Source organism: Serinus canaria, chromosome 5, assembly GCF_022539315.1.
Source record: "Serinus canaria isolate serCan28SL12 chromosome 5, serCan2020, whole genome shotgun sequence".
Taxonomy (NCBI): Eukaryota; Metazoa; Chordata; class Aves; order Passeriformes; family Fringillidae; genus Serinus; species Serinus canaria.
Genome location: NC_066319.1, coordinates 32854259 through 32873250, shown reverse-complemented (window position 1 = coordinate 32873250; position 18992 = coordinate 32854259). Strand labels below are relative to the sequence as shown.

Below are 18992 nucleotides of genomic sequence, written 5' to 3'. Positions count from 1 at the left end.
CAAGATGTGGTTTATGAAAAAAAAATCACGGCTATGGAGCGAGCCTCAAAGACTCTATCACAACTGGTTTGGTATAATGTAGAGAACTCCCCCGTAGCTTTGTAATTTGTTATTGTTACAAATATCCCAAACTGATGCAATGTGAAATTTTCAGGACATCTGCAGTCACCTTTTTCTTAAGTAATTCTATATTTTTAAAATTATTTAGCCTCTATCAATATTTTGTCATGAGATAAATAAAATGATACATCTGCGTTTCTACACATACATAAAAACCTGGTCAGTTACAAATTTTTTTGGAAATTATTGTGAAATATCAGAAATCTCTTATAAGATGAGAAGTGTTAAAAAAATTAGGGATGTCTGTTGATCTCAATGCCTATGATAGATCACAATGACTCATTCAAGGCTCCAAAAAATATTGGTAATCAATCACTTCCCACAGCAGCACAGGTGCAGGCTACAGCAGAAGTATTAGGTGTGGAACCTGGCACCTGAGGAACAACAGGCTCAATGCCAGCCTAAGCAGAGCTGCCATACTCTGTTTAGTAGCTATATTTAATTCCGTACTAATGTTGGTCTTCCATTCCTCTCAACGGAGGAAGTAATCTAAGAAGCTGAAACTTATAGACTGTCACAAACAGAGTAACTTTCCCTGAATAATATTCTCATCACTTTAAAAAGAAAAAATCAAGCTTGCTATAATGACATTTTAATTAAATCTTACAGAACCTATTTTATCGCATAACATTTTCATGTTACTTCACAGAAGCAATATATTTTCCCATTTGTTACACAGTTTCTCCCACACCCACTGTACATTGTGATACCAACCTAATTTTGGATCAGAGCCTGCATGCATGCATACACTTAACTATATTCACATAACTCATGTCACTGATGCAAGTGTGCTCAGAATGAAGTTAAGCAAATGCACAAGTGTTCCAAGATCCAAATTCTCCTGTTGAAAAAGCCTTGGAGCTAGGACTTTGACTGATATAGCTGAAATTCCATGCAGTGGTCTTTTATCAAAACAACAGATTGTCTTTTTAAAAAGCTTACATTCTCTGCTACAGAAACTGGTATAAAAACCTATCACAACACAATTCTAAAACTGATAACTCTACCACTGAGCAGCAATGAGAAGAGAGTAGAGCAAAGAGCTCAGAAGACAAAAGATTATGATAATCTCTTTATTCTTTGTGATGTACCTTGATAACAGAAATTCTTGAAATAAATATAATGAGAAAGATCACATGCATCTTGCATTATTTTGAGTACAATATACAGAGTCATAGGAAAGAATGTCCTTTACACCAAAATACTTTCAAATAAAGTATCTTCACTATGAAAAGACAACTAAAAATTATCTTTCCTCAGAGAACTGGACTGAATCTGTAAGCAAATAGAGTAGAAAAGAAAATCCTATATTTATTATCTTAGTGTTTGAAATAAATCAGAGCACAAAAAAAGTTTTGTGGTATTTGCTATCAAGTTTTGAAAACAAAACTACAAGGGTTATCTATATTCTTATGATGTGGAAGGGAAAGTAAAGGTTGCCTAGGAGAAGTATTGTTCAATGATGACAAAGTATTCAAAAAAATACCATCAACAAAACATGTTTTGAAACTTGGAACTCCTTGCTATGTGCCTTTAGTACACATGGCATGCAAATATCTCCAGTAAACCTTTTCTAAATGTACAAGTGTACAAGTTACAGAACTCTACAAGTGTTTTAAAAATCTTCAAAATGACCTGTACAATAAATCTCCTGACATTTAACAGGGGCAAACTGCTTGCACTTCTGACATGTGTCCCAGCTACAAGGTCAAGATCTTTTACAAATAGGTGATATAATGCAATGGTCCATTGTAAGAAAAAGCAGCAGCAGGCATGGTTCCTGCATCTCTTATAGGCAAACAGGCTCCCTTCTTCTGCAAAGTGTTGAAAGAAAACTACATGATTCCCTCTAATTCTGGCCTATTCAAACTTAAGGGCCTGCAGTTTCCCATGTTGTATTGTTTGATATGTGTGTGCTCCTACTCACCGGACCTCAGAAACAAAGTATTCATTACTAAATGTGGGAAAGAGCTAATGTGAAAGTGTGAACAACAGCTAGTATGTTCACTACTGTCATCAGAAGTATGCTCCCAACAGCAGAAGCTCCAGCAGTTTTAATTTCTGTTTCTGATCTTTACAAACCCAACACAAAAAAGTAAAAGAAATAAGGAAAAAGTAAAAGCAAGTTCATCATGCTGAAAAACTAAAAAAAAAAAAAATTCACATTTTTATTTTTCCTAATGGAAAATACTCAGAATTTCATTTTTATTGAGCAGAAGGCCAATACACCTAATTCAAAGATTCTACAATATGATTCAGAAATTGCCTCCCACAAAAATAACCATTTTACATTTTAAGTGTATGAAGTGACTATCTTGGCAAAGTAAAATATTGATGAAACTAGCTATCTATATTATAGTGGTGACCTTTTCACCCTGAAGTAAAAGAGGCATTCCCAAATTTGAAGCATTAGTGTTTTATGACCTTTTTTTTTTATTCTCAATGTTTTTTTGTAAAACTCCCACAAAAAAAAATTGTTTACCATATTCTAAATAGTTTTAATAACAAAATATAGTATTTATCTCTTTAGCCTTTTCTGCATCACTATTTATGAAAGAAAAGTGGGTGTGTTTAAAAAAAGCTTCAATTATTATGCAAAAAACATCTTGAAGTTGTACAGAAATATATTAAACCAGAACAGTAAGTACAATGTTATGTTCCCCTAGGCACAAGAGCTCATTTTGCTGCCAGAAACAATCTAAAGCAAATTTCTAGGCAGGCTTTGTAGTCAAACATGAAGAGATTTAGCTAAAGAAAATGCATTATAGAGGAGGAAAGACAGCAGAGACCAAGGTGCACTAACTACAACTGCAAAATTATTTTAAAAGTAAATTCAAGGAATGTAAAATTAATACCTGTGGCAAATAGCAAAGACAAAATTAATATACAATTCAGTTAAAAATATGTTTTATCTCACAGCAGAAATGACAACAAAACTGATGTCATAATACTTATTAGAATTACACTTCACTGTGGAGTCTACTAATATTTTCTACAAAGTGCTTACAAAAGTGGCTACTTTTACACATTGTTCATAATGGTGTATTATTTTTCCCAATTTTCAGTAATCCCTTGAAAACCTTTAACTAAAATTAGTTTGCCTTCTGAAGCAGTTTTTTTCCTGCAGTACTTTATTATGATGAGATTGGCTGTTAAGTGCTGAATTCTAACTGATACTTAAATTTTTCCACAGGCTTATAAGCACCAAATAGTGAGCAAAAGTACAATACTACAGGCATATCAATCTTGAAGGCATGCCTTTACTATTATGCAGTTAAATGATGCTAACAGTTATGGTCTGAAAGACTGACTGGTTCTCCATATTTATAACTTCTCAAAAACTTAGCTTATTTTACCATGACATAAAATAATCTATAGCCAAAAGATATTAATGCTTTTGCAAAAACCAGACTATTTTCCTTTTAAATATACATTAGTTTATGTACCAAAATTTAGGGCAAGCTGCTGCAAACCTCAACCCTTGCAAAGTGTGACAGGTTTGTCTACAATGAATTGGAAATACGATTTACTACAACGCTGCCTGAAACTGTGAGGCTGTAACCAAATCTAAAACATCTGCATAAGAACGGAAAAGAGCTACTGAACCGATAAAAGTAAAATCTTGATTCTTATATCAAATTTTATGCATTTTAATATGATTTTTCCTCTGATTTATGTAAAGCTTTGTGGTTTTCATTTTCCCTAGCTTGTCACCTTGTAGTGATGTATGGTACATTTTAGCATCGAGTTTGCCATGAGCAATAAAGTCAGTGCCCCAAAGAAATATCAATATATTAGCAGTCTTCCCCACCATGCCACATTCCCAAATTTTCTTTTATTCAGCCTATTTGGTTTTGTTTCACACTGTTGATATCCTTTTCACAGTCGCCCACACAAATATTTAATGTTTGATTTTTGAAAGAAATCCAGAACCAGAAATTGACAGGATGAAATACAATTTACTTTCCAAGGCAAAATGAGGCCATCGTGGAAGAAAAACACTGAGGTATTTTATCTGTTTGGAACAATAAAATTTAAAAAAAAAAAAAAAAAAAAGGAGAGGGAAGAGGGGAAGGCATGATCTATTGAAAGACATGCAGGAAATGTTACTTCAGAGACATGAAATTTGAAATACCAATAGAATAATGTTCTGTAACAATTTCTGCACTTCTATCATCAAAGTGCAGAAAGACATAAGAAGAGCTATAAAAAGATGACTGCAAAAACAGAAGAAAGATCATGATGCACTCTCTTCAACAAAATACTAATACTTGTAGAGGCTTGGGAAGAAAAAAATAATTTTAACTGTAAAATAATAAAATAAAAAAAGAAAAGTGATAACAAATATTGTCTGTTTTGACCTTAGTTCTGCTCATATTAAAGTCTGCAACTTTTAAACCACTGGAGTGCCTATTCCTGTTCTGCTCTTTCTACAGATTCATAAATTAATAGAATTAATCCAATGAACTAATAATGATTCCTTTAAAATTTTTGACCAAGATAATCTCCTCGTGATTAGAAGTCATTCATCAGTCATTTGTATTTTTCATATGGGAAAAAACCAAAACCCAGAACATTCAAAACTCAAGCACTTCCAGGTTAGCAAGTTTTTAAATCATCTACATTACAAAAGAAACATCAAAAGAAATGCCACCTGCCAACAAATCAATACTCTTCATACAGTTTCCTACAGATGTGCTCTACAGTGCAGCTCTTCTATCCAGGTTGCACACATGCTTCACTGAACCCCATTGACTGAGCACCTTGAGGTTTCAAGATGAAAAAGGCCACACAAATATACTACCTCCATTCCTTCATTTGACACAAGAGTGTTTGATCATTCCTAGGGCAAGTTCTGAGTATGTATATTGTTATTTGAATGTAACACCTACATGAGAATGGGATGGTTCACTCCAAACTGTGACAAAACACAACTAGAAAGCATGCACATAGCTTTAAAGGAAAAGAACTTTTGCAGCCTACTTGCCTTATTCTCCAGGTGTAGTTTTGAAAAATGAAGGTAGGCCACAGGTGCAAATGCATCAGCTGAATGCACAACCACCTTGGCTGAATCTCTGAAATACAAAATTTTTTATCATTAAATAGTATAGTATATATATTGGACCGTATATCAAATAGTATTTATATATAGAGACAACACTTAGTCACTGTATAACACAAAATCTAACCTAACTCATTGAAAATCCATTAATTTCTTATCAGTATTTTCATATAAATTAAGAAAAAGTAGTTTGTTATAGAAAATCATATTGTTGAACAATATATTACCTTCAAGAATTTTCAATTTTCAAAAGGAATAAATCATACTTCCTGTGTGAGCTGGCACAGGAAATGCAGCAAGAACCATAAAACCACAGATGAAATGCAGAGTAAGCTTGTTTTTGTTACCTTGTTACCTTACCTTTGTTACCCGGGGCCCCTGAAGCAGCGTTCAGGCAGGGGCACAAAAGAAGGGACAAAGGCACTGAAGAGACTTGGTCCATGCTAGAGCATCACCAAACCTGTGGGTCTTGCCTGCACTGCACAGGTGCAACATCCCACTGTGCTTTGATCTTTCCCACAGCCAGGCAGCAATCTCAAGTGTGTTCAATAGGGCCCCATAGTCTATCACAGGCCTTTGTTATCTAAACACAGATGCTCCACTCATCCAACACAAGGCCAAAACCAATTACTCTGATACATGTGTTTTTGACACCCCAGCTGCAAGTCACTTGAGAGTATTTACAACCCTTCTTGCCAATCTTCCACTTTTTTCCCACACTTCCAGACCAATATTAAGAGAATTAGCTGTAGTCTATGAAAGTATAAACCACACTGTGTTTTAGATTCCAGAGACTAATACATAAAGCAATCTTTAAATTCCATCAACAGGAAATTTTTCAAAAGTCCATTGTTTTGATAATGCTCCAGGGATTAGTTTCTGAAGTATTAACAACATACAGTACTGCATACTGAGAAACTGACTGATCCAGCCATCTTGCATCTGATAGTGAAGACTACTAGACACAACTTTTTAATGCCAAATGTGTTGGTAACAATGTTAAACTTCCTGTGTGCTGATTCAAATTAGTTAATTTTAGTTTTCATTTTTACAGACACAATCTGTCACACTTTGATTCACAAGAGGCAGTATCTGTTATATCCATCTGCACAGTTTTACTACTTAAGAAAAAGGTAGCTCTAAGAAACAAACATCAGAAGGTGAGAAACTCAAGGAAAACATAAGAGAAATTCAGATGCAGTAAAAGAAAATCTGAAAGTTGTTGAAAGTAAGGCTAAGACACACATAATTTTACAGAAATCATGATGCCCTTGGTACCTTCACAGTGTTCAAAGAGATGATACAGATAGATTTCTAGTAATACCACATAAAACCAATGCAAACTCAAAGCACTTGAAGCTTTGGCCACATCCTAGTTCCTCAAGAAAAATTAACAGAAATATCTGTTCTATAAAATGTGTTTTGGAATGTAAAAATAAGAAAACATCACAAAATAATGATAAATACCTTTAACATAAGAAGATCCACTTTAGGCAAACTTTTAAAGTATTATGAAAATAGGCCTCAGATTCTTTATTGAGAGTAATTATCAAGATTCTTTATGATTAAAATATTGTTTATATTTAAGATATAAGATACTTTATACATAGTTTTTTTCAGACTAAAATGATTATGATCAAGTGAAAATGATGTCTTCTAATTCTAAGAGAAATGCGTAGAAAAAAATAGGTGGAAAACAGAATAGTTCTGTTTACATCCAATTAGTCTCAAATTAAAAAACCTAATCAAGTCCTGAACTTGACATGTCATATCTAGCTTGGAAAATAGTAAAAAAACCCCAACCAACTCAAAACACAGGAAAAGCAGAGATTTGAAAAAAAAGATTATTTGTGAGACCCCAATAAATTCTGCAAGGCCATTTTACACTAAAAGCCTGAATTTTGAGTAGGAACTTGATTACCTAAGATGATTCATGTTTGATTGTAATGGAAACACAGGAATTTTTTTAAGGAAATTTTCAGAAGACTGAATAAAATGAAGAACAGTTGAAAAGCTGTCTCAATCAGCTATTTGTTTTGAAATCAAAATCACCTGATGTCTCAAGACTTCTTGATGATCTAGAAAGCATCCAATCATTTTAAAACACTCTGTAACACTTTCTTAGTACAAACATATCAAGTTAGAACAAGACTGAGAGTTCAGTTATAATTTTATAATTTTGCTTTTAACTTCAAACCTAGAATTACAAACCTAACACAGAGCTAATAGTAAGGTATATAAAGGAAAATGGTATTTCCCAAGTATTTCAAATGGGACAATTTACTTTCCCAAAGATCAAACTATTCTGCATTCCATGAACAAACAGGCCTTTATTACAAGAGCAGACATTAGATGGTATTCATATAGATGAGAAACAGATCTTTAAAATTTCAAGAAACATTGAATAATTGTACTTTAAATATCAGCATAAGAAGGACAGGAAATGCTTGGTACATTTCAAACACTGAGATTAAGAAAGCTGACAACTGGCTCACAATAGACTACCTGGGAAAACCAGATAAACCCCAATCAGACTCTAGTTCAATATTTTGGTTGCAAGATTTTGCTTTCACTACTAGATATTGTTTATTTTCAAATAGATGTTTCACTCAATCTGTCATACTTCCTTTGTGAGGTACATTTTTGAATGAAGATGGAGAAGAATGGCAAGAATTCAACTTAACATTCAGAAGCAAAAGTCATCATACAGTCCTGCATTAAAGAGACTCCCATTTCTGCACAGTAAGTAACTTTCTAGGTTGTATTTTATTTTTTCCTGAGCCAGCATATTTTTTATTTTGTAAGGATATACTCTAGAAAAATATCTTGTCAATTTTGAGGGCAAAAATCATTGACCAGTGAAAACACTACCTGCGAGTAGTGTTATAAATAAAAGGCATACTAGATTTTCTCCTGTTCTTTTAGGTTTATGTGGCAAGGTTTTGGTGGCAGGAATTAGTGTTTAGAAGTGGTCTCCATGACATGAGACCAAGGGATGCTGAGCTCATCAGCAACATTGGTAGTGTCTCAGTGATAACATATTTTAAAACTATGTTGCAACATGAGTGAGAAAAACATGGTAGTGACAGCCCTGCAGACACCAAGGTCAGTGAAGAAGGAGTGAGCGGAGGTGCTTCAAATGCCAGAACAGATTTCACAAAGCCTGTGGAAAAGACCGTAGTGAAGGAGGTTGCTCCCCTGCAAGCCAGGAAGGACACATCAGAGCAGACACACACACTGCAGTGTGTGCAGAAACCCACACAGAAGCAGTTTTTCTGACAGGACTGAGCCCCATGGAAGACCCATGAGGAGCAGTCTGTTCCTGAAGGACCAAACACCATGGAAAGCACACGCACTGGAGCAGTTCTTGAAGAACTTGCCTGATCAGAAGGACACACATTGTAACAGCTCATGAGGGAGCCATGGAAAAGACCCAAGCAGATGCAGGGGAAAAGTGTGAAGAGAAGGAGGCAGCAAAGACAGTGTTACAAGCTGACCAGCTTCATTTTCCACCTCCTTGCACTGCTCATTGGAGAGGATGTAGAAAAGTCAGGAATGATGAAGTGAAGTTAAGCCTGGGAAGAACAAGGTGAGAAGGTATATTTCCTTCCCACTATTCCACTTTTTAAAAAAATTATTTATTTAATTTGGCAATAAATTAAATTATTTTTCCCCAAATTGAATGTGGTTTCCCATTGCAGTAATTGGTAAGCCATCACATAGCTTTCTTCTTGACCTGCAAATAATTTCATCTTGTTTTCTCTCCCTGCCTTCTTAAAGAGGAAGAGTGAGAGCATCTTGGTGGGAACCTGGCAGCCAGCCAAGGTTAATCCATCATACCTGTTTGAAGGCAAAGGCATTCTTTAATGTCTTCCTCAGAAACTTTTAATTCAGGAGATGTTTTGGAGTCATTCAGGAATTTAGGGATCTTGAAAATCCTGACAGGTTGCAATTCTCTAAGTTGCAATCCTCTAAGTTGCAATGCTTACAACACCATTTAAGCTTTTAAAATTGCATCAGGATTTAGTCCTGCTTTAGGGATGGTACTCCCAAATTCAGTGCCCCCACTGAGACTGTCCAAAACCACACACTTCTCTCTTTCACTTCCCCCTGCCCCTGTTTTCCCCTCCCCATGTGGTGGGATGGAGCTGAGAATTGGAGGAACAAAAAGCCAAGATCATGGGTTCAGATAAGAACAAGTTACTGGTAGCAGCAGTGAGATAAAAAAATGAACAATAACAGCACAATATTAATAACAAAAGAACACAATAATGAGTGATTCACATTCAAAAATGCTCATTGAGAACCCTGCTACAATGAGCAACACAGATGGCTCCCCCTCTGCCATGTTTTTTTCAATGGGAGAAACATTCCTCAGAGAGAGAGAGAGTGAGAGTTCCTGAGTTCCTTTCCCCCAACCCTGGACCCTAGTGAGGTCCTATCAAATAACATTAGGATCCTTGGCCAGGCCACCTCCCAGCTATTGCAAAAATCTAAATCTGGCCTAGCTGAAACCAGGAGAGATGTATACCTGAACCATGTATATCTAAACATCTGGAAGCTCTAGCAGAGTTAACATGATTACAAAGTCTGTTTAGACTCTGTGTATAGGAAAAGCAAGAATACAAAGTAGAAAAAAAATCACAACTTATTTAAAGGAGAAACTATAAAATATTTTTCTTGTAAAGTTCATAGAGTAAAACTCATTGAAAAAGTGTTTAAAAGTCTACTGTGGCACATATTTATTATTAAATACTCACTAATTTAAATATTTCTTTTATGTATTTTTTTGTGCTTTTATTTTTAACTGTTATTATTTGGAGTATCACCAAGAGGAAATAAAGATAACTTAGCCATACCACCTCTCCTTCAGCTTTTCCTAGTAACTTGAACTGTCTTTGTATCACTGATAGCCAGATATATTATATTTCTACTTAAACTGCTCTTTAGTTGATCCCAAACCAAGGGCATAATCAACCTGTATTTCAGTGGACATCTGCCAAGATTAGCTACTAATGCTTTAACCACTTTGTCTATTGATCTCCTCCCAAATGCCATGCAATGAAATGGAGCTGACAGTTCTTGGTTCTCTGTTCCTTACAGAGACAGACCCCAGTCTCACAGAAAAGTGAAACAAATGGACCTGCACCATGAAAGCATTAATCGTGTCTATATGCTCCATAATCTGGACCTGCACTAAGATGACTGAGAATCAATCACCAATATATGACTACTGGTCTGTTTACTTGCTTAAGAAAAAGAAAAGCAGTCAAAATATTTTACTTGAAGCAACCAGGCCTAGCTACTTAACAGACTTATAACAAACAAGACACAAGTATTTTCCACAGCTCACTACACAGACTTTAGCAATTAATGTCAAAGGAATAAACTATTCAGTGTAATTGAGATGGATTCATACAAAGTTTGCATTTAAAATATCCTCTAGTAATTGAAGAAAAGGGTTTATTGATATCATTCTAAGCTTCTAAACTTACACACACACATATACACAGTTAATGGAACCCACAGGCTACTGAAGTGGCACTTTATCAAATTTAGCTGTAATGAAAGATAAATATTACAGGCAATTCACACTTCATGAAAGGATAAAAGTGTCAGTGTATAGGTACCGGTTTTACTGCAGGCCATAATCAGCAAGTAAACGAAAGTGCAAATGTCTAAGAAGTTTATAGCCCTCTATGAACGCCTCATCGTGTCAGGTATTGATTTAGGTTTCCAGAGGACTTTGCCAGTGTTAAACAACATGAGTGTCTGTGAACTTAAAGAACATGTTTTGCCACTCCAGATGCCATGTGTTACCTCTTACCACCTCTAGTTGTCTCAAACTAAATTTTAGGATGCTCCCCTTGCTTTAATATAAGGAAACAGAAGAAACTGTTCTTACACAACTATTTTCTTCTTAAACAGAGGGCAGTCCAGAGTGAATGTTTCATATTCTCCTCCTTCTCCACAAGCATGGACTCCATATTTCTCAGAGAGCTATCAAAAAAGAGAAATGGAAACATGTAGGTATTACACCAAAGAAGTTCATTAAACGTATTTTGTGAAAATGTCAAAACCAGTTCATACTAGTTGCTAGTTGGAGTTAAACCATGGCAAGTACTTTCTAAAAATCTATACATGACAAGGCTGAAAAATCCCAATCATCATACAGTCAGGTCTTGTTTTCTTTGTATGCCTATTACAGTGATTAAAAATTACCGATGTGTTACATTTTAAGTAGAACAGGCACTGTAATATTTAGATTAACAAATTGATTTCTGGTTCCTCTTTCTCAGTGGCCATGAGAGCTTGTTCAGACTCCCACACTTGTCTTTAGCATGTCTGTTTCACTTGGAGGAGAATCTTCTACTGTGAGTCAACACAAGGAGTAGCACTTCGTATAGAAGTATATAATGAACACATTTTTTGACAACAGATTTAGGATCTGTATTCTATGTTTAGGTAAATATTCTTTAAAAAAACTAACAAAAAATGAGAATTTTCTAAGTCAAAAGCAAAAAGCTAAAGCAAGATCTAAAGAGCAACATGTTATTTCTTTTATAAATTGTACTTACTATACCTCTTAATCAACATATATTTATGAATATTACTGAAGCTCTGGATATCTCACTCAAACACATAACTAGGTATTTTTGAAGCATTCAAAATATGAGACATAGCTATGTTAATTAATTCCTGCTTTACAAATGAGCAGCTGTGGAGCACGGCCCGAAGTTCTTTTGCTGGAATAAGGAGTGCATAACTGCTCAGTAGCTCACTGTACTGTTGTTTCAATGTACTGTATTGAAAGATAGTAATCAAGAACCAGATCTGAGCATGGGGACACCCTCTCTGTGTGCAGCAGAAATTCCTCCCAGCAGCAGATTATACCACCTTATAATGCGTCACTGCAGTGATTCAAGCCAAGCCCTGTCCAAGTTTTTAACATTAAACAAGCACTAACATTCTGCTTTAAGTGACTCATAAAAACTTGAACTGCAGTCCTTAACTCCATTGCAAACACTAATGTTACTTTTGGGAATATTTATTTAACCCCTTTATGCCTTTCCTTAGAGGAACAGAAGCCCATCTATGATGCTTCTGCAGTCAAAGTTGACATACAGTTCTACAGAACATCAGAAGGCTAGAAAAAGTCTGTCTGGAGGCTAGAAGATAATTCCAAATCTGCTGTTTCTTCTGAGGCAAATAAGACTGGGATATTTATACATCATAGATTACATTTTTATATAGTTACTAGAATATTTGTGTAGCAAGTCTATTACATATATTCAAATTATACTGCATTTTTATTGTTGAAGCTGAATGTAGTTTGTGTTACTTTACAGTTCTCTCTCAAAGCTTTGCACTTAAAAACTTCAAAGAGTCTTGATGACTTCAGTTAACCTAAACCAAAGGTCTGAAACATCTTCAGCCATTATTTCACAGAAGAAGAAAATGCTCTGAGAAAACAATACCTTGGTAATGTTCCACGTGAATATTTAGTTGTGTGGTGCTATAAAATCAAAACCTCTTTTGGAGCATGTTTGAAATATTTTTTCAGTGTCTTGTTATGAGAGTTATTTTTAATTTTCCCTTTCACATTTTCTATCAAAGAAAAGGAGCAAAAGAGAACCTTTAATCAAGCTCTCATTAAAAAATTACACTCCTGACATAAAAGAGAACTCCATCTGTCAACAATGGCAACAAGGTTTCTATAGGACAAATACATCAGGAATAATTAATGTTGATGCAACAAGAATGGACAACCTACAAAACAGTTAGTCAAAACCTTTTATTTGAAAAAATCCCCAAAAAAACCCCTAAAGAAACTGATTAAAAAATTGAAAGAGAGAAAACCATAAAAGATCTTTCTAACTAACCTTTACACAGCAAATACACAGAGTGACTGTTTACAAATCACTTTCAAAATTGGTAGCTCTGCTTGTAAACAGTGTCTAGAATAATTATTGGCAATTAACATTGAATACTCAGAAGATGTAAGACTATTTCCTATCTTTGTTGTGAGAAATTCTCATTTTCAATGTCACTGGCTTCAACATCATTCTTGACACCAATTATACAAGGTGCTAAAGGGTTTTCAGTTCTCACAAATGTCAACAGGACCAAAGGATATTTAGCAGCTCATAGAACAGATCCTTAACGTTCATTTAACAAAGTCAGGAATATATTTTAAATGTCATCAATGGCATAAGAATTTTGCCTGTTAATAATTTAGAATATTAATATTATTTGAAGACCAATTATTTGGGTTTGCAAACTGGATGCTACGTTAATAATAATAGAACAGCATGGACTCTAAGTTTAATGATTATTAAATCTGCCTTCTAGTACAGATGAGCCAGAAAACTGCAAATTTATGAGTCAAACATAACTAATCGCGAGTAATGCAAGTACACTTCAAACTCCAAAAGACATCTATGTTGAAACCATCTTCCAGGCTACACAAAGCTTATCTTAAGTACACAATGAGATATAGGATGTACATATAAATAAGATACACATAAACGACCAGTCCAAACATTACCTGAAGAACAGTCTCTTCCTACCTTGGGAATGAAACAGAAGGATTAGAGCTTCCTTCTTTAACTTTCATAATCAAAGATAAATATTTGAATTAGAGTACTTCCTTTCTCAAGTGAAGACTTTTTTTCCCAGACAGAAATTGTAAGACTTAATAAACTCTTACATTTACAGAAATGCTCTTTACATCAAGATCAACTTTTGAGGCAAGCATACAAATAAACATTTTCCTATTGACTATTGGCAGAGCCAGAATTACAGACAAATATAACCTTAATGTCCCTTTGCCATTCTATTAGCAAATTCAAAGGACAGTGGGATCACAACCTGAGGCATAAGTTGACATAAAATTCTTTAGTGTAAAAAGCTGAGACTCCTGTTACAGAGGAAACATTGGGACATGAAAGTAATTAAATAATTTAGCAATTATCTAGCAACCACACCTCAAAAACTAATCAAAGACCTATAAATTAGAAAAAAAAGCAATAATTCAAAAACTTTACTTTCTGTAGTGCTGATTTCCTCAGCCCCTAATATTCACCCCTGCTAAAACTATGGGTGGCAGATCATCACTGCACTCCTAAGTTCAACATTCTGAAAGTAATGTGAAAAAAATTGCAAAAAGCTTTTCCCACTCACTAGTCCTTCATTTTTTTGCTACTACTGCAGAAAAACCACCTCACCTTTATGCCAGTAATTATTACAATTTCTACTGTACACATAAAATAAATTAAAAATAAAGAAGACTGAAAATTTAGGTGATAATATGTTTTCGAAGTCAAATAACTGAGTGGAGGAAATCAGGGCTGGGTTATAGATTTATTTGTTGGGGATTTTTTCTAAGCAACACTCTTATAATGCCTCAACCACAGATTTTTTGCTAAAAGGAGAATGACTAGTTCATGCTTATTTCTTATATATCCAAAAGACAAATTCTAACAGGTCTATTATAGTAATACAAGTTAATTTTGGTCTCATTGACTGTTCCTTAATATAAACTTTTAGTTAAAAAAAAAGAAAAAGAAAAGTAAGAAGTGAGTGAGTTTTATTTCTAGATCTGTAGTACCAGAGAAGTTGAACTTTGTGAGTACATGCTAACATATGACACTTTGTGGCTCTTTATCAAAGATATTGGCATTTTTCTGGGCACTGAAATTATTCAGATATAAAGTGATTTTTCAGTGAACTGAAGAACATAGAGAACGATATTAATTCCAAACAGAACTGCAAAAATTCTCACAAACTTGCATATCACGCTAGGAAAAATGCTGTAATGAAATACCCTCCGCCTAGCTGAATAAACAACTATAGTAAAGTAACATCAGATGTCAACACAGAACACAAAAAACAATCCCAAAGAACAGGAAAAAAATATATTAGCAAAAAACCCCAACAGGAAAAACAAATTTACTGTAAAATTTGAATTTATTGGTTAGATAATAGAGTACAAATCAAAGATCACAGGTATATAAAGCCATGGCAGTTTTGGATATGTGCAGTGTTAAACACTAAATCATTCTGGTGTTTTATATGGTATGGTTAGAATATTAAATTTTATCTCTCTTCCTTACTGGAAACTGTGAACCCCTTGTTTTCACATTCTGTCTGCCAGAACTTCTGATGCTGAAAACTTCACTGGTTTGCAAAAGACTATTTTATACCGTGTAAGTATTTTTCTTCAGTTTATAGTTAATGATTTGGTTTTATAAGGCCTTAAAGCCAACTAAGTATCTAGTAAAAAAAAGTATTTGTAATGGCTTTGACTTTCATAGCATACATATGCACAAGCAACAGCCAAATGAACAAATAATCAGTTGTGCAGTCTTCCCTACAATGGCCTGACAAGCATTGCAAGCAATGTCAGAATGCCCAATTTGTACATTTTAGGCAGTCATTGCTTTGTTTATTGCTATATCAACAAAAGATAAAATCATGAAATGTGGGTTTTGAGAAGTGTTAAAACCATGACAGTGATAATTTCAGTGAAATCGAGTAAGTAAGAATCACTTTAATTGAGATATTAAAGAAGATGACGAATATATGCAATTCACAAAAAATACCAGGTACTTTTGGATTTCATAGTTTATTATTTTCTTTTGAAAATGAATGATGGTGAAATCAAATGCAGAAGAATACTTCTTACTAGCACAATTAAAATCGCAATACTTGCTGCGACAGTTTCAAAGAAATCAAGACTTATTCAACTAAGGTGAGTAGTTATCCAACTTCAACCCCACTGAGGGTACAACCTGAATTTTGATTACAGAAGCTTTCTGTGAATGCAGAATATTGAGATGATTTTAAGAAATAAACTAGATTTCCAAAAAAAGATAATTAATGGGATTATATACCAACAGGTTAACATAGCAGAGGATCAGCAAGGAGGAGGGGAAGATTTCCGGGCAGATTCTCAGGTCTGAAGTAACAAATCTCAAGTTAAGAATAGACCAACACCATCTCTTCAGGTAAGGTTATTTGAATGTTATAAACCTCAATTATTCCTCTCCAGGTTTCCCAAGTAGCAATTACCTATCTTCTCCTCTCCATGCAAATAATTAGAAAAATGGAGTTAAATATAAGATATAATTGCTATAAAACTCCTCTACTTTTCAGTAGCAAAGAGATTTTTAAAGTTCTAGTTACTTTTTCTTTCTCTTCTTTTTCTTTCTCTTCAAAACAAACTCTTTGCAAAGCCAGGCTGACCATTAACTACCCAGATTAACAATGAAATGAAAAGTATTTTTAGGACAGCACTTTGTGGACATTTAGACAGCCTACACTGAAAGCTACATCAAGACCCTTTTAAGAGACATGCAATCATTGTGGGTATCTAACAGGCTCAAGAATAAGGAATTGTGGTAAACTGGCATGTCACAGACAATACATGAAAACATAATTTCAGAAATGTTATTAAAATTTACTTAGCTTGATGTTTGAAGCTTCTACATCAAACTCGAAGAAACTTCATGTACAAAATCTGGTCTTTTTTCTTTTCCCTAGTTGAATGATTTTTCTTTAAATAAATCTACTAGCTCTGCCAACAAGCATTATCCTGGTATGAGGACACACAGTCCTTTGCACAGAATCAAATACATCCTCAAGAATACACCTCTGATTCCATTTTTAAAGGCCCCAATGTATGCAGTCTGATTGTATAAATGGTAAGAAACCTGCAAATAGGAATCTTCAGGGAAGTTTGGTATCACCTATGATTTTGCCCCTACTGTTTCTTGCTGTGAAAGTCTCTAACATACAATTACTTAGCTGTATCATATTGATATACCAGTTAGTGTTCCTGCAATAGTGAGATTTCATGCCTCTAGTTTGTTATAAAGATGGTGACATCATTTGTGAACTATTGTCAAGAAATGTTTTTTGATATGAAAAGTGCTTAGCAAAGGCTTATATTCTGTGTACAAAGCAAAGCTTTGAGTTAACACTTAATTTATGAAAGTATGTAATTTTTATTAGGTTAATTCTACTGGATTTCTAGCTGTGTTTCTTTTTAAATGCAAGTTGAACTATATGAATATCCTTTAAGTCATACTCACCTCCAGAAGAACAGGCTCCATTTCACCTAGAGTTTTTCCTAGATGCTTATCTGGATCTAAACCTGCAAAAAACCCCAAAAATATAAAAATATTTCTTATTAAGTACTCTAATGACATGAAGAAATGTTTTTTTTATCCTTTTAAAAAATATATTATGAGTTGCCACATTATCTAAAATAATTACTATCCTAAAGAAAATACACTGAGTCAGAATTTTCCCTAATCTTTGGGCAAATATTTTCCAGGATTATGGAAAAACAAAGCAAGTTACCATTTCACTACATGTCAAGTGGAAAAGCTATTGTATCCCTCTCTTAGAAATTTCACTAGCCAGTGAAGTAAACACACAGGTCCATGGTAATAAAAATCCTACAAGGATACTACCTCTTTAAGTCAGAAGTTACCTTTGTAGATACCTATGGAATTCAAATACAATTGAATTCTTTTTATGCTTCCTGCAGCTGGAAGGGTCACAGGCTCATAATGAAAAGTTCTTTTGCCAAATCCCATTCTTTGTGTGTTTAACGCAAATATAAAATGCAAGAGTAAAAAGGATGGAGATATAAAGAAAACTCAGATGTACAGAATGTATTGAATGTTGTACCTTTAGATCCATCACAAAATACTCTGTATGATGTCTACATTTTGATTTATTTTTCTTTGTAAAAAATTAAGTCCTATTAACACTTGATAGGTGCTCTAACTTGCTCCTGTTTCAACTTCTTGACTTTTTAATTTTGGCCAGCTAATGGGATTTAATGGTTACTTTTCAGGATAAACCAAGTAACTGGCAAAAATGAGCAGTGAGATAAAATAATCTAGGAACAACTGTTTCAAAAACTGACATCCTCAATCAAATAAATATGGTAGTTGGATGTGATATGAAGTGGTCAAAAGGTCTTACCAATTGAAGCAAATGAGAAAAAACCAAAATTATAATTCCTGAAACTGGAGGAACACTGTGAAATTTTCAGTTATCCCATTTTCTGGGCTCCTTTTTGTACTGATACAATACTCATCTATTTTTTCCTACTCTACTGCTTCATACAATAATAGGTATCATTACAGAGCTGCCACCAAAATTACTCCATTCAGAAGCAATTTCTAAAATATGTACCTTGCAAAGCACTTTAGATTGTTGATGATGAAAGCTGTTATATAAATGTACAGTACACTACTATATAAAGTCATTGCTGAGTTAAAATAGCTAATATGTCTCTTAATTTTTCCAATCATGATTTTGGTATATTTAAATTCCTGTGAAACTAAAACAGGTTAGAGTGAATGAGATTTAAAAACACTAAGAAAGTTTTTAAATATTTCATTAAAGCACATTAAAAATTCCCTTCTGATGTAGGGGAATGCTTTTAAAATTGCTTAATAATTAAATTTTAAAAAGACTGAGTTTTTTTCCACCCTCTATTCCTTTTTTGTATTGGTTTATTGCTTTTTTTTTAACAGACTATGTGTTAGATATGTGATGACAATTTATTCTTGTGGAAATAGTTTTGAAATATATTGATTCAATTTTAATAGTTCAAACAGTTCTGGTGATCTCTTCCAACTTACATCAGGTTAGCATTTTGTCCTTGATTATAATGAGATAGGTATTAAGCCGAACAAGCAATTTCTCTTGACATAAATGAAAGAGTACTGCATTACAGTATCATTTCACACATTTATATTAACATTCTTCTTTTAATATAATTACTTTG

At 34.1% G+C, this 18992-nt stretch overlaps 1 protein-coding gene across 6 annotated transcripts in view; it reads right to left on the bottom strand.

Moving 5' to 3' along the window:
* DPH6 (diphthamine biosynthesis 6) overlaps positions 1-18992 on the bottom strand; it is a 186088-nt gene that overhangs the window by 116328 nt on the left and 50768 nt on the right. For 5 of the 6 annotated variants that reach the window (XR_003946214.2, XM_030240291.2, XM_030240289.2 and 2 more), the window contains exons 6-8: positions 17278-17339; positions 11088-11182; positions 5108-5195 (exon numbers count right to left, since the gene is read on the bottom strand). Coding sequence is in view for 5 of the 6 variants with exons in the window: in XM_030240291.2 (XP_030096151.2) it covers positions 5108-5195; positions 11088-11182; positions 17278-17339 (245 nt within the window). In the remaining variant the exon portion in view is untranslated. Of the gene's footprint in view, positions 1-5103; positions 5196-11087; positions 11183-17277; positions 17340-18992 lie in introns of all 6 variants that reach the window. The other variant, XM_050975613.1, reaches the window with a different exon arrangement.